Below are 27,209 nucleotides of genomic sequence, written 5' to 3'. Positions count from 1 at the left end.
AAATAGTTTAGTTCTGAATCGTCTCCACTGTTCAATCAGCTTATAATATTAGTCCTGTTATGTTGTATCAAAGTGGTAATCCTTTTTTTATGCGTTATTTAAGGTCGCCGCCGCGGAAAGCCATACGACCGTTCACGCAGGACCGCCGAGACACAACCTTTAAGTCGGCGCCATCCGAATATATCTTATGGCTGGAGATAGACCGTGCTAAATTTACCGTCCGCGAGATGTTATTTCGTCGACTTTTGTTCATCATCCAGTCTTTTACATTAGGTGGAGGTGAAAGAGACCCAACGCATAGTACACTTGGTATCTCTCACGGGCAGTATTATCAGGCACGAGCGGCACTGACCCACGGGGTTAGATCAACTAACCTTACAGAGTCCGGTAGACCAACTATTAAACCACACGTAAGTGAAAATTATATATATGTCATAATGTATGGGTCAAATAAACCAGATTTTTCAACAGAGAATGTGAAATATGTACTGTCCAATCATATTGTCATGATTTTATGTAAACATCATGAAAAATATATGCAATTCTATTTCTTTTTACAATTTGACTTAAGCTTTATGCAATAATAAGTTTTTATACCAGTCCCTGGTTTTTATTTCATGTAATGTTAAATAAATCGGTTAACGATATCCCTATTAAGCTTTGTCCGGTAGCATATACATTCAGTTTTCAACTATAATAGTCATGTGTTTGTACTTCAATCTTGGTATGCATCGGGCTTCTTTCAATAAAACCCGAAGTGCAGTTGGCACAAAGGACTGTAACTCTGCAGTTTTCTTAAATTTTTGAGTTATTATTTGCCGACGGCTTGTGTTTAATTTTCTATATTAAGATTATTTGTCAGCGCGCATTTCTCTTTTCTACTGAAGAAGCTATGGACGTTGATACTCCGTTTCATAGGGGAATTTGATAAATTCATTGAAGAAGAAGTGCAAATGCAGCAAGAATCTTTGCGTACGTTTTAATTTGTTGGGAGCTTTCGAATGTTTTGATCTCTCTAGCATCTTCCTAATTTTTGACTTATATGCCAGCTTTGTTCAATTTTCATACTTTTATTTTTTTGTCCGGCAAGCCATCTTCTCCTGAATTGTAATAATAAAAGCCATTATGGACTTGTGAACTTTTTTTCAATATGGATGATCAAGAATCTCATTAAGAAGAAGTGCAGCGCACAAGAACAACGGTACTCTGGCATTTCTTATTTTTTTTTGAGTTATTCGCCCTTTGTGGTAATTTTCATACTTTAAGTTGATTGTCCGGTTGTGCATCTTCTCCTTAAATATAAAAGACATTACATGGACTTAGAAAACTTCATTAGGATGAATAGATTTCATCATTAAGAAGAAGTGCAGTTGCAACAAGAAATCAGTACTCATGCAATTTCTTATTTTTTTTGAGTTATTAGTGCTCGCTTTAGTTAATTTTCATACTTCTCAATTTATTGTTTGGGCTATTTTCTCCGAAAGTATAAAAAGCTATGGACTTGAAGGACTTCATAGAATGGATAGATCTCATTAAGAACAAGTGCAGTGGCACAAGAATCGGGTACTCTGCATTTCTTATTTTTTGAGTTATTTGCCCTTTGTTGATTTTCTTACTTTATTTTTGTCCTGGTCATTTCTCCTCAAGTATGAAAGCTATGGACTGTGAAACTTCATAGGATGATAGATCTCATTAAGGAAAAGTGCACGTGGTACAAAAGAACCGGTACTTTCTGCACTTCTTATTTGTTAGTTATTCCCTTTATTAATTTTCATACTTTATTTTTGTCCAGGCTATTTCTCATAAATTATAAAAGATATGGACTAAGAATGATAGATCTTATTGATAAGAAGTGCAGTGCACAGAAACTGCTGCTCTGCACTTATTATTTTTTGAGTCATTGCCCTTTGTTAGTTTTCATATTTTCATTTTTGTCCTGGCCATTTCTCCTAAACTATATTGTTCACAAGGCGACACATCCGACTCGCGGAGTTCTAGTTAATTTTACTATAGGTATGATTCTTGCAGGATAAGGGTTAATGATTTAAATGGCACTGTACATTTAAAATATGTCTACCCCATATAAATAGTGTAGAGAACACTTCCTAATACTGTTCAGGTTTCTAGGCTTGTGTTGTTGTCTCAAAATTATTTAGACATACTGTGAAACAATGCATGTGTCTAATAAGTCATTGATCCAAAAAATGTTGTCACTTTAACTCAGTCAACATAAACAATGTCATGTGATAAATCAGATTATGTTCATGTGACAAAAGTAATCATGTGACAAGCAACAATATATATAAAGTCATTTGATTTGAAGTATGTGAAATGATCATGGACTTGAACTTCAGCCATGTTAATTACATTGTTCTAACTCATAAATTCTTATTCTAGAAAATTGAACATAGAATAATTTTAATTAAAGTGTAATTAAAAAAAAAACCCAACATATTGCTGAAGTTTCACTTTATTTACTTCAGTTGCTTTATTCAAGCATTTCAAGTAGAAAGTCATAACACTTTACATGTACAATGTATATGTCATAATTCAAATTTCAGTATTAATCTGACAAACAATGTTTTTTTTTTTTTGTAAATGGCCCATTGTGTTTGTTTACTCGTTATTCCTGGAGGGCTTATTGACATTTGTGACATGTCTTTTTATAAATTAAGCCATAAATATTGATCTGTCAGTCTTGTGAACTGTGATAACACTCTTTAATATAATTATATATTGTTGGCTGCATAATTCGTTAGTAACCACTTTCAAATCGGACTCTTTCCAAATGAAATGGGGGCAATTCCATGTTCTTTCATTGATAATGCTTCTTTCAATATATAAATGTTCTTATAATATTTGATCTTGAATCATAGCCAAATATCCAATGGTTTATGTTGTTTAACCATGCACGTATATACAGTTGTATTAAAAATTGTACACTTACATGTTTTAGATTTCTACTATTGGCTACTATCATTAGCTACTATTCTACCATATAATGGTTATTTTATTAATATATATTAAGTAGGGCTGGGAACGAATAAGGAATTTGATGTTCGAATATTCGTTTTCCATATTTGAATATATTCAAATATTTGTTTTTACAACATTTGTTCCAATATTTGCTCTTTGACTTATACGTATCCGAAATTGATTGCGTCGAATACAAACTACTTTAATATGCTTGGAATAATCGACGGTTAAAAATACCTATATTATTACGTTAAAAGTTATTTATTTTATAATATTGTAAATCGACACTAAATGTTAAAGCTTTTGAAATAAATTCATAAATTTAATTGCCTTTTGTTCAGTTAATCCCGACTGCTGATCATTTGTCTTATTAACGGGAGGTAATTCACGTGACTTGGATTGACAGTAATATGAATCAATGTAGCCTCTTAGCCCCAAAAACACATAATTTATATTGAAACTTAATTTGAATTAAAATATATTTTTTATTTATTTATAATTTTAGATAAGGTTTAAAAATATTCTTCAGATAAATTTTAGCTATCACGCAGTAAATATCACACGGAGTCATAGTTTCTACAGAAATAAATATATTTTGATGGAAATAATGACACTAGACCATGCTTTCAAATAAAGCCATGTAAAGCCATAAGTTTTTGCTCTTTCCCCATCTATTAGTATCAATATGAATTCTTGCTCTTTCCCCGTCTATGAGTATCAATATGAATTTTTGCTCTAAAAATTCCATGTCTATGAGTATCAATATGAATTTTTGCTCTTTCCCCGTCTATTAGTATCATTTAATAGATACACAGATATACTGCTGTTTATGAGGAATTCTCTTATTTTGTCTCACACAACAGACATATATATATATATACTTTCTATTCTCCAAATTGACTGTAATTAAACAATGAATATTTGTAAAGCAGTCTCACTCTGGTTTATGATATATACATAAAGATGAAATATCTGCTAACCAATGTAAAATATTTATTGTAATAATTATACAGCTATGCGGTTTTCTCTTAAAGATTACTGTGTTTCAAAGTTCATGTGTAAATTGCGAAGTACAAATATAGGAAAAAACTATTTGACCTGGTATACTAGAGAAAATAGTAAAAAGGGCAGTGAATTGTCATGAGAGCTAATGTTTAATGTTGTTTATCTTTCTCTTCACAAATATCTGACCTTATTTAGCATCTAGGTATAATACTAAATTGAGTACACTGTACTTTCTACAAGCAGTGATGACATAAAAGGTATTAATCTAGTAAAATGAGAGATAAAGTATTAAATTGTCCTCATCTAGCAGCCATCTTGAGAATGGTTTAATAAAATTGTATTGCTAAAGTAAAGAATATATGTAAAATCGTTTTTGCTGTCTGATTAGGCTACTATTTGATGTTGGATTTTGTTTTTCATTTAAATATCAAATTCCTCCTATAATAATATAATACGTTTTTAAAAAAAAAAATAATTAAAGTATGTGATATACATATAGCCTTTGTGATAAAGGAGAGTTGACTACCATGCAGCTCTGGGTACAACTATTGTCTGCTTTCATGTATTTATTATCTACTTGTATATATATGTATCTTGAATAATAATATGTTTAAACCAAAGCATGAAAAAACATTTAACCCAAATTTAGCATAAAAATGGTGGATGATGGCAATTTGACATTAAATTTTCTTGTTTATTATATTATATCAATTTTTTTGGCATTGAATTGACATAGAATTATTTTCTGTTACTTCTGTTACAGCTATGGTAATGGCTGATGTAACAGTGATTACCGAGATGATGAAAGAAGAAGAGACCAGAATTAAGGGCTTCCTTGAAAAACTTGGACAGAAACTAAAAGACAGAAAGGTATGATTATATGAAGTTATTGTTGCTATAAAATAAAAAAAAGACTCCCCACCCACTTGTGTGTGATGTGCTGGCTAACAGTCTGCTCAGCTGCTAATCATTACACCTGCTGTTAGAGAGAAAGTGTCTAGCCTTTGCCAGCAGTAAACAGCCAGGCCAGCCTAAATCAAAATATATTGATGTGCCAAAGCTTAATAAGGTTCTGTGATATTTTCCTTCTGGGTCAGAATCTTGCTTCTATAAGAGACAAGATATTTTCCAGACACAAAATAACACAACATCTCGTCACACAGTACAGTTAGTTGGACTAGGCCAGCCTGAGCATGTCCTTGCAGTCTGACCAGGCTCTATACTGTTTTGTTAGCTAAACTTTATGATTTGAGATTAATATTTCTAAAGTTTTAAATGAACTGTTCCAAATTCAAAGGAGTATACAACCACTTCAGCAGATTATGGGTTAATTTGATTTTCATGTAGACTTACTTTTTAATATTCAACACTCAACATATAACATTTTAGTTCCATGCCTTTGAATATATATTTATAATTATATATATATATATATATCAAGTTATATATATATATATATATATATGTACTTAAACATCATTATAAACCATCTCTGGCATGTCTATTCATGGCAGATCACAAAGAATGTGCAAGTGCATAATTATATGTACATGTGTTTGATGTTTCTTTGCAGAAAAAGAACAAATGATAAACAGTATCATTATACCTATATATAAAACTGAGTTACCTAGACACTTGCCTGATAAGATTAACATTTTCATTTCTTGTTTGAAAACCCAGTGTGAGGGTTGTTTATCAGTGATAAAGATGTAAATATATTGTAACCATTTATGATTATACATTTTTAGCTCGACTTTTCTATGAAAAGGGGAGCTATCCTACTCGCCCCGGCGTCGGCGTCGGCGTCGGCGTCACACCTTGGTTAAGTTTTTCGTACCACCCCACTTTATTTCAGAAGTATTACAAGTATGGCTTTGAAACTTACCATACTTGTTCACCATCATAACCTCCATCTACAGACAAGAGTACATAACTCTGTCAAGGTTTTTGACAGAATTATGGCCCTTTTTTGACTTAGAAAGTGTATTGAGCTTGGTTAAGTTTTTTGTACCACCTCACTTTATTTCAAAACCATTGGAGGTATTGCTTTGAAACTGACCATACTTGTTTACCATCACGACCTTCATCAACAGACAAGAGGACATAACTCTGTCAAGGTTTTTGACAGAATTATGCCCCTTTTTGACTTAGAAAATACATTGAATATGGGTAAAATCCACTTATTGCCTTAACCCTTTGAGATATTGCTTTGAAACTTTTAATGCTATTTCACATCATTACCCCCATCTGTACGCAAGAGAAGGTAACTCTGTCAAGGATTTGTTTTAAAAATTAAGGCCTTTTATCGACTTAGAATCTTGGTTAAGTTTTTAGTACCAGTCCACTTTTTGACTGAACTGTTTGAGATATTAATTTGAAAGTTGGAATACTTGTTTACAATCATGATTCCCAAAACATGTCCAGGAGAAGGTAATTCTGTCAAAGATTTTATTTGAATTATGGCCCTTAACTGTCAATGTTTTGTATTATAGGCAAGCACTAAAAAACTTAAAAAATCTAAAAAAATTCATTCCTATCCACTTGTTCACTTTACCATAAATTATGTCATATAAACATTGCTGTAATATTCAATTCAGTAAAATAATTCTTCACTAAATATCTTAATGCTCATGGCCATTGTTCACTTTAAAAATACAGAGATTCTTGTATTGCCTTTTACTGCAAAAACTTTTTTTATTGGCAAGCAATAAAAAAGTCGAGCGCGCTGTCTTACGGACAGCTCTTGTTGTAATGTTGCTTTCATTGGATAATAATGACGTGTATATAGTTTTATATACCAAACAGCTGTCAATTTATGAAGAATTCTCACTTTTTGTGCCCCCACGTTAGTGGGGGGCATTTAGATTTACCCTTGTCCGTCCGTCTGTCCGTCCGTCCTTCCAACCGTCCGTCCGTTAACTTTTGTGTCGCACGTAACTCAAAAAGTATTTGACCTAAAGTCATGAAACTTTACAGGAATGTTGATCAGCATGTGTAGTTGTGCACCTGGGTATTTTCATCTGGATATTTTTAGTATTTTCAGAGTTTTTGCCCTTGACTTAGTAAAATTTTGCAATTTTCAACATGTTTTGCACGTAACTCAAAAAGTATTTGACCTAGAGTCATGTAACTTAACAGGAATATTGATCAGCATGTAATGTTGTGCACCAAGGATTTTCATCTGGATTTATTTAGTATTTTTAGAGTTATTGCCCTTCACTGAGAAATTTTTTGCAATTTTCAACTTGTGTCGCAAGTTACTCAAAAAGGATTTGACATAGTCATTAAAACCTTATGGGCAGGTTGCTCAGCATATTTAGATTTGCACCTGGGGTTTCGCTTGTGGATTTATCCAGTATTTGTAGAGTTATTTCCCTTGACTTAGTAAAAAGATTGACAGAACAGTGGCGCGGTGGTCACAGGCACCCGTGTCCTATGGACACATTTCTAGTTTCTCTATAAAAAATGAAGTTTTCTGTATTTTCATAATTATTCCTACAGGTTATATGGCCTTAATGGTTATTTGGAAATATAGTTTGAGCTTCTCTGCTAAAAATCTTTAAAACTAATGATAATGATAATAGGTTGAAAGCTTACGTCATAACATAATCAATATGAAAGGGTTTTGAAAAAAACAACTGCTTAATACACAGTAATATAAACAACTGTTAATGCCTGTATAACAAATCAATATTTCTTTGTTAAGCAAAATTCAATTCCTTAATGTTCAGCAGTTGTGTATATATAGATAATATTGTAAACAACCAATGAAATTCTCTGTTACAAGTGGGCTTTATTTTATAATGAATGTAAACATAATCATTTCTTAGGACTACACTGTAGCAAAATGGATTTCTGTAGACGTCTTTTGGATAGTAATAAGCACTTTGAAAAAGCTAAATCAACATGACAGGCTTCAGACAGTATGTCATTAGCTGGTGGTGAAATAACTAGGTTTACCCATCAGACTGACGAGTTAATACATTAGTTAAAGTTGTTACCATGTATATTAACTGACTGACTTGTAATCTAAGGATTTCTAGCCGCGTGGGTTCAAACTTCATCAGGAGCGGGCTGTTTTCTTCTTGAGCAAGAAACTCTTTAGTAATACAATTATTGCTCAGTACTGGTTGGTTTTTAGGAACTGATTCCAGAGTGCATCATTAAGGTTCATAATGGCTTCCTACGTAATCAAACTAAAATAAATTCTTAATAAACTACATGTTTTTCTTCTAATTAAAAGATCAACAAATCCATTCAAGATATCTAGCATGGCAGGGGTAAAGCAAAGTAGTGAATTTTCTTCAAGATTTATTAACATGTATCCTGCTTACTAATTATTCAACCCTCAAAGCTGTTGGTTCGAATCCTGACAGGAACTTTTGATTCTTCCATGTGAGGAAGCTATCCGGCTGGCTTACGGAACGTGGGTGGTTCTACTAAGGTGCCCGTTTGTGCCTGAAATAATGCACTGAAAGGCACCTGAGGTCTTCCTCCAGTAACACTGGAACATCACCATATGACCTATACTGTGTCGGTGTGACTTAAAACCCAATCAAACAAACAAACTAATTGTAAAATGAAGTTATTCTTCACCTAAATTCAGGTTCAATTCACAAACAGTCTATGAAGTACTATGAAAATTTGAAATTAAATTATCAAAAAGCAGCTAGCAGCAGTATATACTATAATTCTGGTCAGATTGTGCAGAACCTTAAGTTCTATCCTGGTGGTATAGTGTGGCCAGACGCCCTTTTCTAGGTCTGACCACTCGGGGAATTAGCTTTAAATCTTCACTTCACAATTGCTTTTGAAATTTATATAACAACAAACTCTAATGTCCACATTCAGTTTCTTTTATTCCATATGATTTGCTTAATCTTTTACACCAGTCCACCTTATTATTAACTAACAATTATCTATTACAATATCAAATTAAATCCTTTTATTCACTTCTAATCTTTCTACTCAATGTATTTTCTTTTCTTATCCTAACCTTCTTAACCTAGACTTAAACCTAAACTGACCTAACTTTCCCCCCAAATCTTTGTGTCCAAAATACTATCCAAACCAAAGTATCTGCCCCCTTTTTGAATTTATCCAATCAAATAATATATTTCTTATCTTTAATCTGTCTATCATAATTAATAAAACATTATCACATGTGCATTTGACCATCTTCTAAGTTTTTACATCAAAGGATTTCACACCTAAGTGATATTGCTTTGAGAAGCTGAAGGAAGCAGACCAAAACTAATTTCAGTCTATCCCCCTCAGCTTTCCAAAGAACCAAAATATGTTATTAGATCACATATTAGCATAATATTAGGTTGATCATAAACATAAAACAAAATATTGCCTGGCTACAATAGCCAAACCATTATTACCTCTTGGGTTGAAAAGGTTAATATCATAATTATCAGCACTTCAGGAGGAAAATTTTAGACCAGATACAATGACATATGTCTTAATTGATTTATCTCCTCTAAACAACATGTACTTAGGTGAGACATTAATTGTTTTAAGACTCCTTTGATGTTTTCATGTGGAGTGACTTATAACAAGTTGATCTCTAGTACTGTAGATATGTGCCTTGTTCTAGGTAAAGTTATTCATAGGTCAGTCATAGCTTGATGGGATTTTGTTCATCCACAGTGATAATTTAGGTGATAATTTACTTACATTGTCCAAAATGATGCCTAGATGAGTTGATGCTTGTGAAATGTTTTGCACCTTCTGACCTAAAATGCATTAGTGTTGGTTCTGCGCTTCAAAGGCAACATTAGAAATGACAGAAAATTACTATTGTATTAATGTAACATTTAAGTTTCATATGTGTCATTAAAAACTGATAAAGTACAAGTTAAAGATTACAAATTGTTTTTAGAATAAATGCATCCTGCAAATGTAGATAACACCTCTATTTATTGAAATTGTAAGAAAATGTGAATTCCAAATTCTGTTATGAAATATATATTCTATACATTGTATTTCTTGGTATCTTTTTGCTACAGATTATAAGTGTTTGAATATATTTGAGAACCATGCTTGGATAGTTCAACAAAATTTTTAATGAACCAAACTTATTTTGTTTTAATTCACTAAGTTTTACAATTTTGTTCTTTCTAGTCTGGCGGTAAAGTGAAAAGTGTTGGTGGAAGCCCAGGAGAGGTAATCTGCAAAGTTGCAAACGATGAGCACGCTGATCTTATCGTCACGGGAACCAGGGGTATGGGTACGATCCGACGCACATTCCTCGGCAGCATAAGCGACTACATCATTCATCATGCTCACGTTCCAGTCCTAGTTTGCAGACACAAAGATCATCAGCACCACCATTAGAACCTCTCTGATTGGCTGGTATAAATAGTAACATGATGTCATCAGTCCAAGTCATGAATAGTAATGAGAAAGTTAGTGACAATAATAAGGTTAACTTTTCAGATTTTTTTTTTTTACTTTTTATCTCTGTTAAACAGAAGTAGATTTTGATTAAATATATAGCTATATATTATTTCAATAAATGATGTATAGTCATCTATATGTAAATGCACTTAAGAAGTAATGATAATGCTTCACCTCTGATTTTGATCATAAAGAAAATTTCTTTTCATTACCTTTTTGAAAATATTAAATTTTTTACGTAATTCTTCCTATTTTATATGTAAATTATTAAAAAAAAAGACACTCTTAAAAAACTTTTAAAGCTTGTAAACAAGAACAGGATAGTTATCATTATGAAATCAGAAAAATCTGAGAATTGAAAACCATTTCATTTTTTTGATTACCGTTTTTGCAGGCAGCAACTTCAAATTTTTGGCCTATGATTTATGATTCCTGCTCTCAGGCCTGAACCGTATATAAGTTTATCCCATGATGCATTATTTGACCATACATTTAGTTTTTTGTTGTCTCTATTCATTTTATATAAGTTAGTGCATTAAATTGTAATATATCATATTAAGATAAACTATAGATTAATCACAAATATGTATTTGGATATATATATATATATAAAATTGTATGTGCCATTTTTCAGGAAGCGCAATAATCATTATAATATCACTTTGTGGGATCAATATTTAGTTTAGTTTTCTTTTATATATTTAGGTCTCTTGTATTTTTCCATGATTTTTATTCACAAAAATAACTACATAGATATTTAAAGTTTTGGTTGATCTTTGAATTACTATCAAACTTTTTTGAGTGCACAGACCTTTGAGTGCATACAACTTTGAGTGCATAGCTACTATTTTTTGAGTGCATGCATTTTTGAGAGCATACACATTTTAGGGTATAGACCTTTGAGTGTATAAACCCTTGAGTGTATGTACCTCAGTGCATTCACATTTCACTTCTGAGTACTTAATATGAAAGTCAAAGAGCTTAAATTGCATAGCTTTTTCCTTCATTCAGCTACTGGAATACTTGAAGGGTCTAATTAAGCTAACATGATTGTTAAATGCTAGATTGAATAATGCTGTCTGGAAGCATATAGACAGATGTTTGATATCATTGTTGCATTATTGTTTGATGTCCCTGCTTTAAAGCTTATATAAAACCATTAATTCAGCATTGATAAAAAAATTTTCTTACCTCTATATTTCCACTTTCAACTTTTCCTGCCATTCTTAAAGGTGAATATTTTTACCATCACTGCCAGCACATACTGTACTATATTGGACATTTCAATGCCTCTTACTTATGTTATCGACTCTTGTGCTTTATATTTTAACATTCCTTAAGCCCAGTCACCTTAATACATTGTATTGTATATTAAAGTGATCAGTGGTATAAATCAGGATTTGGTGCAGCACAGGAAAGGAAAACAATTTTTTAGAGACTAGTTTAATATTTTTTACCCAATTTTACCCATTGTTTTTTTGCATTTTTTCCTTCAAATTTCCATTTACGACAAAAGCATTCAAGATGTAAGGGTGATTTTTTCCTGTTAAGTATTCAGTTCAGGGTATTTTGACTTAGGTTGTGTGAGACCTTCACATGCTTATTTTCTTATGTTTTATACACAGTGTATTATTAGGTGGGCCAGTAAAAAAAGAGGTTGCATTATCAATGCTATATGTACAATAATTCAAATTACCAGCACAAGTTAGTGGTTTTTATTGGCAAAAACATCACCAAATTTATGTGGCCAATATTTTAATCTAAACAATACGTAAGAAATGAATGGTATATAAGTATATAATTCAAAATATTATGTATAATTTAATAAATATATAAAGTATACCTCAAATTTGTTGAACTAAAATCTAATGTTAAACTATGAATAATCACTTTATCATTGTACATGTAACTTTGATTTCATCACCATTATTGTCAGTACATAATTAAGATATCTTATTCAGGGGCATGATTATACATAATTGTGTAACTTTGTATACAGCAAGAGTGGTTGCATGTATTAAGTACTTACTAACTAACATGTTGTCCCATATATTAACTCTCCAGTATATATTTTAACATGTATTAAATACTTACACTTTACATTTTATGTCTGTTTATATACATATAAATGTGCTGCTAAAGTGTACACTTTACATAGAAAAAAAACAAAACCAAAATGTATTAAGATTGAGACATTGAGACAATCTGCTGAATGTATGTTCCTGTATGTGCTGGTACAAACAAACATTAATCTTGGTAATATTAATATTAATCTCCTGTAAAAACACAGTGATATATTAGTTTTGGTAACATTAATTATTGATAAAAACACAGTCATACATTAGTCTTGGTAATATTGATATTTATTGCCGTTACAAACATAGTGATACATTAATCTTACATTAATCTTGGTAATATTGATATTAATCTCTGGTAAAAACACAGTGATACATTTGTCTTGGTAATATTAATATTTATCCCTGTGATACATTAGTCTTGGTAATATTAATATTTATCACTGGTAAAAAACAGTGATACATTAATCTTGGTAACAACATTAATCTCTTGTACAAACTTGAAAGGAAAATTATAGTATACAAGCAAATTAATTTGTTCTAATTTAAATCAAATTTAACAATATATGTGATTATTTTACATATTAAGATAATACTCTAGTCAAATCAGCAGGAATCCAAACTATATATTGTGTAGCATAATAAATTAAAAGATCTGCTGTTTATTATGTTAGATATAATTGATGTGAAAATCTAGTGGGTTTTTAATATAATGTTTTAATATTTAGTTTTTAAGTTTAAATAAGGATACTTACATTTTTTTCATCATTTTGAACACATACACATTTTGTAATTAAGGCAGTGGTCTGAGAGAAGAAACTACTTTGTGGTCAGGTTTGAATTTTATGTTATCTAGAAATGAAACATGTACGTCTTATTATATTTTATAATCTTGAAGATTTATAATGAATAATTGAAATTGTTGGGTTTATTCTGAGAGGAAATGGTTCAAGATCTAAATGAGCCGCATCACGACAAAAGCAACATAGTGTGTTTGTGACCACCATGGATCCAGACCAGCCTGGGCATCCGCACAGTCTTATCAGGATCCATGCTGTTCGCTTACCAACCCTATTACAAGTAGAGAAACTGATAGCGAACAGCATGGATCCTGATCTGAGCAAACAGCACAGATCCTGATCAGACTGCACGGATGCGCAGGCTGGTCTGGATCCATGCTGGTCACAAATGCACTATGTTGGTTTTGTCGTGACATGGTTCAAATGTTGTAAAGTGAAGAAGTTTAGAAATAAGTGCTCCTTTTTACAGATTTATTGATATTTTAGATATTATTAATGTATATCTCTATCTCATGTAGTTGTAGATTTCTATATAGAAGAGTATTTTACAGTAGATGTGCTACATACTTGTTCAACAAATTTAAACGTGGCATGGTTGTGAATAAAAACTACAATATTTTTATGTTTGTATAGAAATTGAATATCTTAAATGGTTCAACTTGAAATGAAATTATAATACCCCATCTGTTTATTGCAGTACAGTGTTATAAATATTTATAAGTGTTTTTGTTCTCTAAGTGCTAAAAAGCTGATGCAATATGCAAATGTCTTAATATTTTTATTAGTTCGCTGACTAAATGATTTTTTATACTATTTTATATGAATTATTCTGCTTTATTATGACAGACACAAAGTAATTTGTTTGTCAAATAGTAAGGTGATTGTTTTTAGCATAAGATATTTGATAATAAGGAAAGCATTTCAAATGTTAAGTAATTTCTATGTCATATATATGTCATATATATACTTTTTTTTTAAACAGAAAAAATCAATACCTTTTATATTGGAAAACAAACTGTCTTAATGCCTCACTGCGCCATATGTTACATGGTTCTACAAAATCGGTTATAATCTTGATAAATCAATACAGTTGATATAAGCCTTATAATAGTAAGGTAATGTAAATTTTACAAAGGTTAAATTAGATTTTCTTTTTAAAGCATCCCTTAATAATTTGTTATTTGATTTCTTTTGGATATTTATTTAAAATTTACATATTACAGTCGTATAAACAAACAAAAAATGTATATTGTTATAAACTTTATTTTAACGACAGAGACTACAGATACATATTTTAGTTTCTGTACAGAGTTTGACTTAAACTAAATATTTCACGTTTAGTACTTCAGCAATTGTGAAAAGTGCCAGCGTATTACTAGTTTCAGCATGTGAAAATGGACAGAAACGACTGCCTTGGACTTAAGTGGCTTTATTTAATTTGATGTACTGAACATGTGATGTAGGAATGATCTGTACCAAATTAAGATCTTATTGATAAATGGTTTGATGTTTTGATCTGAATTTATATTTGCACTATTGTATTATACAGGTAAATAAAATCGTACAAATATTTGTTAGAGTCATGTTTATATTACCTCCCTTTCATTTACATAGTAGATGATTTACAAAAAAATTGGGTTAACAGAACTGTCATAATTCATTGTAAATAAGGAGGTGCATAGAATTAATAAAAGATGCTGAAAAACAACGAATAATAACGAACTTTATCTAGATTCTCTTTGGTACATGTTAAATATGAAACTCTTCATTTTATAGTTTATAGACGCTTGCCCAGCAAATATTTACATTAGGTGTATTTTGTCATGTAAATTTTAAATGTAAATGATATTTGGCGATGCGCTCTTTCCATTTATATTTTAAGAATCTTAAATGATAATGAATTGTTATTGGATAATCTACAACATCTTTATTTGACTTTGTCTTGCTTGCGTTTTTAATTTACTTCCAAACAATTCAAAATGGTAAGGGTTAAAAACACATGTTTTGTTATTACTTTAACAATAAAAAATACATGTTAGTTATAATTCCATGTACCAAGATTATATTTGAAATAACGATGAAAACATTGTTTACTATCGGACATTAAATGAGACAAAATTTACATCGGAAAAATGCCAATAATTTGGGGCTTCATATTGTCTCCTGGTTAAACTACTTTATATTTTCTTTCTGTTTGCGGATCATTTAGGAGAAATACAGGTTTTTGTTTCGGTAAAAATTTTGGGTAATTCTAAATAACATTTGACAATACTGTATTAGGCACAAAAAATATGAGGTTACCATATTGTATGGCGTAAGAGCGGTGCTTTGTTTTTTAAAATTAATAAAATCGTGTCATTCATAGTAAAGTTTTGGGCGATGGATATTTTTTGTCATCATGGCACTTAAATGGCATGACATGTCGCATTTCAAAACTGTCCAAAGATCAATGTCACAGCTTAACGTAGAAGAATTTTACTTTTCATTGTTAAGGCTCCGATGCCATAAGTATTCATTATCGTTCAACCCTTAACTAGTGCACCGTTGTGCTTTGTAACACCGCAAAACGTCCGAACCGCAAAGCGTACGCGTTTGGACGTTTTGCGTCGCATATCGTACACATGTTGGAGTTTTGCGGTGCATTTAATCGTTAACTTTGGTACGTTTTGCCGGCGGAGAATGTGTATTTGCGTCGCAATATCGTTCATATTTTCTGAATTAAAATATATTCATTATAAACGTTTCTTTTATTGGTTCTTGTCACTTTTCATATTTGTTGTCAAGTTTTTTGAAGCAGACACTTTCAATGAAGTTATGGGGTTTCCATGACTCGGTCGCTTAATCCTTAGGCCGTGCTAAGAAGGCAGTGATGGTTTGGCAACAGATATAGCAAGTAAAATATAATTACTAAATTGGGTCCTCTTTGCCGCTCTATATTTCTTTCTTTCTTATACATGAAAATCTTTTCCATCAACGTTGTTTATCTTTTTTTAAAAGATATTTCTTGTTACTTGCTGTATTAACATATTGTCACGTGGTATGGTCTCCCTGGTTATGTTAAATTACGATGAGGAAGGTTTTCGGCGTGATAGAATCGTTAGATACCGTTATATACGGTTCTGTGGGTTGAGTCCCGTTATGGTTTCCTACAGAACCGTGTATCCCCGTATCGGGTCAGTAACTAACCCTGTAACTTTAAATATATTTTCTCAAAGATGAGATTGTAATTTTTGAACATCATCAATATGTTGAATAAAATGACGATAGTGCGCATTTCTGCTTGACGCGGCTCAAATATTTTGAACTACAAATCTAGTAAATGCAAGTTTGAAATTGTCATAAAATATAACTTTGAAAAATGATTTAATCTATAGGTTAGTCGGGAAGTCCGTCCCTTTACTAAAACTGTATTATTTTATCGCCTAAAGAACAAAAAATTTCGCCCGTACGTTTCATAGATAATGTGTATACAAACATTCTTCCGCATAGGAAATGATGAAAAAAGAAGTTCAATGTGTTCTATTGATAAAAAACTAAAGCATATTTTAAAAAATCGTAATGTTAGCGTTTTGTTTGAATGCCATAATGTAATTTTATAAGTGAACAATGTAATTTTATAATTGAACAAAGCAAAAGGTCATGGTGGCTTTATATCGCCCCCCTGCCTATAAAGGCTCCACATGACAAGGGTAGATAGTATTGAATATTACAAATTAAAAGCAAGTATATTTCATGTACTTGGTCAGAATCTGGGTAACTGATATCAGTACTCAATTCTACGTCTGAAATGGTCATCAATATCCAAATATCTGTAAATGAGAAAGTTATGGTAATTTAAGCAAAATTCAATAGTAACCTTGAGGTCAATGTCATTTTAAGGGCAATGTTATAGTTGAACTATTCGAGATGCCCGTCCTTTCATAAATGTATTAATGACATCTGATCATTGATAACAAAGAAATGGCAGTTTAATAACAATTCAATAATTTGACTTTAAAATATGTCTTTATTTTCATTATTCAAAGGCAAATAACTCTTGACATATTCAGTCGTTTTAGCTCATAAATGAACTTGATCGAGACCTTATTGTTGTACATATTCTGAATACAAAAAAATTAAGAATGGAGATGAAACGAAAGCACTAACAAGGTGAAATATATAGAGGATATGTAATGCGTATAAGTTCAATACTGAATTTATTGCACGAGTTGAATAAAATTATATTATGCGAGCCTCTTGCAATAAATTCAGTAATGAACGTACACGAATCTAATATTCTATTTATCACATACCCAAAATAAAGACCGTTTAAAGTGAAATAAAAGTCATTTTCCGTTGACTCGCCTACAGTAGAACGCTAACATTTAGCGCGTCTTTACACTATGTTTGCATAACGCTTATGACGTCACGTCAAAATATATGCACGGCCGTGCAATACCATATTTACGGAGTCGCAAAATCGGCACGGGTGTGTGATAAAGTGCGTTTTTTGTAGTTTTTTTGGTTAGATTTAGCCTATAATCTAACTTTGTTGAGATTTTATGGTCATAGATATTCTGTTGAAAATTGTCAAAATTGAAGAAGAAATGAAAGCGTTGGAGTGGTAACAATTTGAAATATAACAAATATTGTAATTCAAGGGCAGATAACTCTGGACATATTGCTTAGGGTATGTGGATGCCAGAGTGGTAACAAGCTAAATTTGGACGGACAGACAGACAGGCGCATACTCAGGTGAGCTAAAATTAACACACAATTACACCCGATAATAACTGGTCAAAATCAACGGAAATTATATAAACTTTAAAATATGGACGTTATGCGGCAGGACCATGCCTTTTTGCCGCAAAATGTACGTCAGAAAAATGTGAACGATATGCGCCGCAAAACGTCCATATACGTACGTTTTGCGGTACGGACGTTTTGCGGTGTTACAGTGCTTCAAGGTAGCTGATGTGACCCCTCCTTTACCGCCGAACGTCCGTTTGAGTAACAAGGTATGGTTTAGTACAACATAGGATACATTCATTACTAACAATATCATAATGGTCCATGGTGCTTAATTGCTGGGTAGTCTTTGATGAAACTATATATACAGAAATTATCCTCATTTATTCTCGTTAAAACCGTTTCGGGCCGCCAAACAAGTTTGGGACCAGAGCTAAAAATGAAAATAAGACACGTACTCGAAAGCTTTGCATATTTTGATTTAAATCTACACGAATGGTCCTTAGGCCGTCTTCCTCTGAAATCAATACATTCAAATAAACAAGAATGATCGCCAGGGTCATCCTCTTCCGAGATTATCCTTTGGTGGTCCTTTACATAAATACAGTCTTTTAAACACGATGTCTGCATGAGAGTTAAATATAGAAATAAGACAGCACCTCAGCCATTTGGCATATAGAGGATAAGCGAATGATGAAAATGTGTCCCTGTAAACTATTTTCTCAGGAAGGCAATTAATATAAGTCCTGTTGATCTTTTACATTGCGACTGAATTGCTTTCTCTTTCAAATTATAAGAATTAAAGTTATAAAGTTATCCATTTAAATATTCCAGCTCTGATTTTTTAAATTGTTTTGCAAAACAGTTTTATTTCAAAATCCGTAAGCTATTCAAATGCTACTCCATTTTAACAATGCGTAAGTTGATCGATGAGGGGACCTTAATGTCACTTTCATGTTAAATTATTCATTTTACACGTGAAATGTTGAATTTTCTACTCCTTTCTTGTGTATTTTTTTCAGAGATAAAAGTGAATAATAATTTTACACAACCAATTCAGTTTAACATTTATAAAATACGGAATTATAGATTCAATACGATTTTAAACAAGAAAAATATTACATACATTCGTATGTAATATAGGTACGATTGCATACTACTTTTTGTGAAGACTTTATGTTTGCTGAATTAAAGGTGTAATGTAAAATGAACAAACATGTCATGAGATATTTTATATCTTTAAACATTTTCATGGAATGTAATTAATGTATCACCATATTAAAGTTGCATGCCTTCAGATGAGAAAAATGATTTCAAGGAAATCAAAATATGAAAAGAAAATTCACGGTCAATTGACTGCTTTGAAGCATAATCACAAAATAAAATTACAGGAAATTAAAAACCTTTTTAATACACTTAAGGTAGAATTTCATTGTAAATCATAGTCAAAGATTTGAGATATGATTATTTATTCATATTAACATCATTATTGGTTATATATTGATAAAAAAAACCCCGAAAGACACAGTTTGTAAACATTTATTACAATAAAATATGAAAAAGGTATACGCGCGGAGGTTAGCTATAATTAAAATTCCCGCGCTAAGTCGCGGTGGTGCTTGGGATAATCACTTGATACTGTAAATGGCAGCCATTTTACGATACGAATCCTCGGACAGTTTATCCTGCCGAAAAGATATGAAAAAATACTTGCAATTCAAAGTTTGCTGGCTACATAAAGATTATCTATTTACTCTTTGCACACTTTTTCTCTGCCTAAGTATAATAATATTGACGTTTTTTTCATTGGCTTAAACCATCACGTTACCAATACACATGTAGGTGTGAACTAATTTCGTGTTCATTAAAATTATTCCGTTAATAGACATATAACAATCTTATTTACAAATGAATTGATAAAACAACAATCCCAGAAACATTTAAGATAATAACAATCATTGGAAAAAAATAAATGCATATAAATTGTAAATTTGTGTATGACAACTCAACCCCCTAAACAAAACATAATAGACTCAACCAAAACAAGCGCCTGCTTCCTCACCTAACTATGTAGTTGCATGACCATTATTAGCAATTTAGCAAACCAAATCTAAGAGATAAACCTATTGTAAAAATCAAAGGGCTGCAAGCTCTGTGGTATTTTCTGATCTTTGCAATCTAAATCATACTGACTATCTGTATGTATTTTCCTATATAAGTTTATTTTTATATACTATAATTCATCTTACGCAGCGACTGCGTTAAGATTTTTTTCTATAACAGTTTGAGATTGATACATATGGAATTTTGCATGACTAGAGTTGCATCAAAAATCATTTCTTATGACAGCCACACTTATCCTTGCATATCGTGGCTACCTCCTTAAAAAAGACACTTCATAAAAAAAGTTGCCTCGACTAGGATTTGAAGCTTAGGCCTCTCACACCCTAAACGAGCGCGATACGAGCGCGATACCCCTGCACCACGGTGAAGTAATACGTAATATGTAGCCTGAATAAAAACAAATACATTGTAATTCTAAATTGAGAATTTCAAGTTCGTGTTTGTAATCCTTATCAATTTCGAGGTATTTTGTTCACGATAAACCTGTTTAACACTGATAAGAATAATTTAGCGAAAATCTTCTCGCCAAAACAGTCCGACATGTACATATTCCACTACTCGGCAGTCAGATTTATTTGTGTACTACGCCCTGGAGTATTCAGTAATCGACATAGCTAAAAATAGCATTTTCATTGATTAAAATGATATTCATCCGCGAAATTTGTGATTGTAACCTCATATTTCTATTGACTAATCTGAACTTTCAATGCACTGTAATTCGTTAAATGCCTACATTAAAAATAATTCTGTCTTTTAAATTGCTGGTTTTTAAGCAGTTTTGAGTGAGAACTACTTTGCGTTGGTAGGTCTGTTAGGAAATTTTGTGTTAGACCGTGGATGTTAGCTATGTATTTACTGATCTTGCGATCAGAAAATACAATAATACTATGACCACAGCAGATTTCGTACAGAAAAATAGAAGCTTAACGACAAAATTACACGGATTTGATCAATATTATAGAGAGCTGTTATTCTTTATCTTGGTGGAAAAATGCAAGAGATTTCACATGATGTGCTATTCTTCTAAATCGGTAACATCGTAAGTTAACATTAAACAGGACACTACTAATTAAAGTAAAGAAATAAAATGTTGAGTAATGATAATGAAGTATCTTTAAAGGACCTAAATAGACGCAAAATTATCATCCATCAGTTTTGAAAATAAACTTACAAAGCTTTAAAAACTTTTTTTGCAAATAAATAACCAAATATAGCTGTTTCCCTCAAAAAAAAAAAGATAATCATGCACTGTAGATCGCTTCGCAATGACAGTGTCATTGTATTCATAAACAAGAGGGCCATGATGGCCCTGAGGTCGCTCACCTGTATATAGCCCCCCACCCCCCCCCAACGTTGCAGGGCCAATTTAACCCAAGGGCTTTTATTTGCACAAACTCGGTAGACACCCATAAGAAGATGTTTCATGCAAAACATCTAAGCTCTAGCTCATTGGGCTTTTTAAAAGAAGATTTTTTTAAGTTTTTACTATACACACATAGTTAGAAACAATGACACCCCTGGGGCCGGGCCAGTTTTGACCCCAGGGCTTTTATTTGAACAAACTTTGTAGACACTTACTAGAAGATGTTTCATGCTTAATATCTAAACTCTAGCTATTTGGGGTTTTTTAAAGAAGATTTTAATTTTTTGCTATACACATATAAAGAAAATCAATGACCCCCGGGGCGGGGCCAATTTTTACCCCAGGTCTTTTATTTGAACAAACTTTGTAGACACTCACTAAAAGATGTTTCATGCTTAATATCTTAACTCTAGCTATTTGGGTTTTTTCAAAGAAGATTTTTTAAAGTTTTTGCTATACACATATAAGGAAAATCAATAACCCCCGGGGCGGTGCCAATTTTGACCCCAGGGCTTTTATTCGAACAAACCTGGTAGACACCTATTAGAACATGTTTGATGCTAAATATCTTAGCTCTAACTCTTTTGGTTCTTTAAAAGAAGATTTTTTAAGTTTTTACTATATGCATATAGGGAAAATCAATGACCCCCTGGGGCGGTGCCAATTTTGACCCCAGGGCTTTTATTTGAACAAACTTGGTAGACACCTATTAGAACATGTTTGATGCTCAATATCTTAGCCATAGCTCTTTGAGTTCTTTAAAAGAAGATTTTTTAAGTTTTTACTATATGCATATAGGGAAAATAGGTAAAATCAATGACCCCCTGGGGCGGGACCAATTTTGACCCTAGGGCTTTTATTTGAACAAACTTGGTAGGCACCCATTAGAACATGTTTCATGCTAAATATCTTAGCTCTAGCTCTTTGGGTTCTTTAACAGAAGATTTTTTAAGTTTTTACTATATGCATATAGGGAAAATCATTGACCCCCCCGGGGCGGGGCCAATTTTGACCCCAGGGCTTTTATTTGAACAAACTTGGTAGACACTTATTAGAACATGTTTCATGTTAAATATCTTAGCTCTAACTCTTTTGGTTCTTTAAAAGAAGATTTTTTAAGTTTTTACTATATGCATATAGGGAAAATCAATGACCCCCTGGGGCGGGGCCAATTTTGACCCCAGGGCTTTTATTTGAACAAACTTGGTAGACACCTATTAGAACATGTTTGATGCTCAATATCTTAGCCATAGCTCTTTGAGTTCTTTAAAAGAAGATTTTTTAAGTTTTTACTATATGCATATAGGGAAAATCAATGACCCCCCGGGGCGGGGCCAATTTTGACCCTAGGGCTTTTATTTGAACAAACTTGGTAGACACCCATTAGAACATATTTCATGCTAAATATCTTAGCTCTAGCTCTTTGGGTTCTTTAAAAGAAGATTTTTTAAGTTTTTACTATATGCATATAGGGAAAATCAATGACCCCCCGGGGCGGGGCCAATTTTGACCCCAGGGCTTTTATTTGAACAAACTTGGTAGACACTCACTAGAAGATGTTTCATGCCAAATATCTAAGCTCTAGCTCTTATGATTTTTTAAAAGAAGATATTTAAAGTTTTTTCTTTCGGTTGCCATGGCAACCAGAGTTCTGCATGGAATTAAATTCTTTGAACAATTTTAAAGGTGACCACCAAAGGAACATTCCTGTGAAGTTTGGATGAAATTGGCTTAGTGGTTTATGAGGAGATGTCATTTAAAGTAAAAGTTTACGGACGGACGGACGACGGACGGACGACGGACGGACGCCGGACGAAAAGCGATCACAAAAGCTCACCCTGTCACTTTGTGACAGGTGAGCTAAAAAGAAACGAAAAGCAATTTCATAAAATAGATAAAGCTTCGGTGTGTCTTAAATATAGTTCAGTTATTACATCGAAAGGAGACTGTAATCTTTCAAGTATAGATAATTCATTTTGTTATGTTTGTTTCCCTTCCATTAGCTTCAATATAAACAGATAGATATAAACACGGCCGTTGTAACAATGAATGTACGAGCCGATATTGCGTTGAAAATCGCTTAGAATAAAATAAAACCATTCAAATATGTCAGCGTTTATATTCTATAAAGATTTTGACCTTTACTCACATAAACACTTAGATATACACATACATACATCATTGATGAACACACTTCAGTCTTCTAAATTAACATACTAATTGATAGATAAGATATACCAAAACACGAACTACGATACTGTGTGCATAGATAAACTTTGAACATGTTCTACTTTGAGTAAAACATTTGTGATATATCTATGTAAAATAGTGTTAAGAGATATAGGCATTTCTAAACAGAATATTTGTGTAGATAGCTTAATTTAATCTAAATATTCAAATCTAGTTGACAGTATGACCTATTTTATCAGAGTTATCAGCTGAGAGTTTTGCCCTGTCGTTCATTTAAGGGCATGATTTAATATTTTACAGTGTTTCTTCATTCATACGAAATATAAAAAATTGAACAAAAATGGCTGACGGAGAAACGAGAATAATGATTTGCATGGATGGAAGCAGATTCTGTGACTATGCCTTTGATTGTAAGTTCGTTTTTCCTATTAAATGTGATTGATAATTTAAATTTATTTTAGATTTGTTTTTCTATTTCATGTTGTTCAAATTTGAAGGTCATCTTTGATTGATGTTTACATTAAGATGTGAACGAGGGATCGTGTTTTTTTACGACGCATTAATTAAGATTTTGTGTTGACGTGGATTCTTATACAGAATATGTCGTAAGCTGCTTAAGGATTTATCCATCTTAGATACTTCATGATATATACTAGGTTTAGAACATCCTAGAACTAGCTCGTTATAATGATTATAAACGAGGAACATGTCACTCCTTCACAAATATATATTTGTCTCTACATGTCTCAATATTGTTTTAACTGTTGTTAACCGCTTTTTTTTGCAAAACATAAAAAAGATCCCTGAACGTCAGATATATTTTTGAAACTCTTTAGTCCTTTATTAGTTGTATCGAGAAAAATGATGTTTTTCTAAAAAAAAAGAAGAGATAATGATTTTTATCATATTTTCTTAAATATTGATACAAAAGTACTCGAACTTAGCAAAACATTTGAACATTTGCTTTATCGCTGCAGAAACCATTTATTTTCTATTTTTTCGTTGCAGGGTACTTAGAAAACATCAAGAAACCAAAGGACTATGTCATTCTGTTTCACAGTGTAGAATTCCATACACTAACTACAATGCGTAAGTACAATTATTCTAAATTTTTATAAACATTGTCTCTTAGTTTGTAATATACTAATATGTTGTTTTTTGAATATAGTTTTCATTTTCCTTCTTTTTAGTTATTTATATCTTGGATAATCATATCGCCAATTTATTTTGATGTCTTCTTTCAATGTAAGATTTCAGCAGCGTGACAGACCAGAATTTCTATAGTTTTCGCTGTATGATTACAACTGCCAAATAATTTGCATGGTTTTGCATAGAACTACATTTGATAGACGCTTGTCCTTCGAAAATATAGTTTTAAGAAAGTGATATGATTATTTCAATTGGTTCTTCAAAATTTCATCTATTTAGTTAAAAAACATCAATAGAGTTATGCAATGTTATTTCTTTTGATACGATAATAAATTGTTTTATCACGTTGATTAATCTTTCACGCATAGTTTCCATGCTGTTTATCAATAATTTTACAAGCTTGTTATCGTTATCTGCATGGGTTCGAGGGAAAGGCGCTATGTGCATGCTCTATGTCGTGTTTTAAGTTTGTACATCACCGTTTTATAAAGAAAGTTAATCTGATAAAATATCTGACAGATATGGAAGTCGGAAGTGTTGCAGCGTATGCAAGAAGTATACAAGAAGAAAGACTTGAGGCTGAGAGATACCTCCAACAGCTTAAAGGAAAGATGGTTGCTGCAAACGTAAGCATGGGTGTTTACTGAGGGAAAATTACATAATAAAACCACTTACACTTTAAATGTATTGTTCTTTCACAGCTATGGGTGTAGGGGCAGCCGATTTACTCACAACGATGATTCAGGAAGAAAAAGCGCACGCGGAAAGATACCTGGGACAACTAACGCAGAAAATGAAAGACGCGGGTGTAAGAAATTTGGTCAACCCTTTATCCCGTTAGGCTTACTCAAAACGCATTTCCCACCCTCATATGCGCTGTCAAATACGATAAAGAATTGCTGACTTGCTACTTTTTCAAAGTTAATAACATTATTTATCGATGTAATAGTTTAGAATTTCACCTTAACCTTTGCATCACACTAACTAATGATAATTATCTAATATATTAAAAAATCATGTCAATAGTCAGAAATTTGTCCAACCTTTTTCCCGTAAGGCTTTACTCGTTATCATCACCTGCAAATTCTAGATCCCTTTCCTAGTCAATGTCCATCATTGATTCATGTACTTAACAATCTTCAAAAGTTATTATTTTGTCATGTTAATCTTTTACTCGGGAACCATAAGCTGCTTTTCATAGAATTCACGGAAGATTCATATTGAAATTCCCATGATCACCGCCGTATCACATGTGAAAGTATCTGATAATGTTTGCTTAAGACGGTGTTAGGGCGTGAATAGAACTTGCACTTACAACAGGCGCCCATGGACAGGCTTAATGAAACTGATCCTGCAACATTTTCAATTTTGCGTTCTGGGATTTTTTTAAGATTTCCATTTTGATATATCGAGGTTTACTATTATACGATGTTTGATAAAAGAGCTTTCAAATTGTAAATGATTAAATAGTTTATGTCAAGTCTTCGTTTAGCTGCTGTGTGTTAGAAGAAGTAACATTTGCTCTACTCAGACATTCATACTATAGAATATTTCAAGCAACGTTTTCTCATTAACAAGCAGTAAGCTCGTTAAAAAAATTGTTGATTTCCACGAAAGATGCAAGCTTATTACCTTTTTCGCCTGCCTTTGACGATTATAGTTAATTAAGCGTTAGTATTGCCTAATGCCTTGTTTAGAGCTTCCTCCGCAATGCTACAGGGGGAAAAACATGCTCCATCGATTTTTTCAATCTGTTTGTATGGCGACAAAATGCTTCTGCTTTAAAATTAGCATCCTATCTGTTTCGACTAACACTTCAACTCCTTTTATCTAATTTGTGTTGTTTTAATAAGTATTATCCGCTTTTAACTTATTTTATCATATTGTTTTTGACGGATAAATATTTTTATCTATACACATCAGATAGTTTATAATGTATGATGACCGCGTGAATTACATCAAGCGAACGTTGAAATTTATCATACTACAATTATTTTGTCTCTTAGATCCAAATATTATCGCTAAATGTTAAATAACTACTTCACAGTTTTGCTTTCCGGTTTGATACTTAGAGACAATTTTACTCAGTATATCAGTAGTTTCGTTATTTAGATAAACTGTTTTAAGAAAAACGCATTATATATTCCTGTTTCAGACACCATTCTTTACATTTAATTAAAATACTAAGTAGTGTTTAATTTATTTTACCGTCGTAAACCTATGAATAGGTTTTTATCTTATCATTCCAGATAATCACCTGTTTAAGCAATATAACTAAAAATAATTCACTCTAATACGCAAATCAATTACAAAACGTTTTTATGTAAGAAATGTTGAAAATAACGTTTTATTTATTTTTGTTTGTATGTTTATTCCAGCTTCATGGGAAGGTTA

The 27,209-nt window shown here is 32.1% G+C and overlaps 2 protein-coding genes across 2 annotated transcripts; both read left to right on the top strand.

Annotated features, from left to right (window-relative positions):
- The first annotated feature begins 227 nt into the window (after nt 1-227).
- On the top strand, nt 228-10,323 carry LOC132759948 (uncharacterized). Its single transcript, XM_060751822.1, has 4 exons — nt 228-410; nt 888-972; nt 4,745-4,851; nt 10,111-10,323. Exons 1-4 carry the CDS (start codon nt 228-230, stop codon nt 10,321-10,323), a joined length of 588 nt encoding a protein of 195 aa, XP_060607805.1.
- A 13,392-nt stretch (nt 10,324-23,715) lies between these two features.
- On the top strand, nt 23,716-27,205 carry LOC132759947 (universal stress protein Sll1388-like; the record flags this gene model as incomplete). The annotated part of the gene is given in 4 exon segments (XM_060751821.1): nt 23,716-24,076; nt 24,675-24,755; nt 25,517-25,623; nt 27,194-27,205. Coding segments are annotated over 4 exon segments (270 nt in total), but the record flags the coding sequence as incomplete, so codon positions are not given.
- Between the last annotated feature and the right edge of the window lie 4 nt (nt 27,206-27,209).

This window comes from Ruditapes philippinarum, unplaced genomic scaffold (genome assembly GCF_026571515.1).
Source record: "Ruditapes philippinarum isolate M1 unplaced genomic scaffold, ASM2657151v2 ctg11429_1_1_1_1, whole genome shotgun sequence".
NCBI lineage: Eukaryota > Metazoa > Mollusca > Bivalvia > Venerida > Veneridae > Ruditapes > Ruditapes philippinarum.
Note: the sequence above shows the minus strand (reverse complement) of the source record. Positions and strands in the feature narration are given on the sequence as shown.

Excerpts from the sequence above, each read along its gene's own strand:
- LOC132759948 (XM_060751822.1), top strand. The coding sequence starts at position 228 with ATGTTATTTCGTCGACTTTTGTTCATCATCCAGTCTTTTACATTAGGT. Across the intron at positions 973-4,744 it reads AATGCAGCAAGAATCTTTGC|CTATGGTAATGGCTGATGTA; the intron begins GTACGTTTTAAT and ends CTTCTGTTACAG. Across the intron at positions 4,852-10,110 it reads AGAAACTAAAAGACAGAAAG|TCTGGCGGTAAAGTGAAAAG; the intron begins GTATGATTATAT and ends TGTTCTTTCTAG.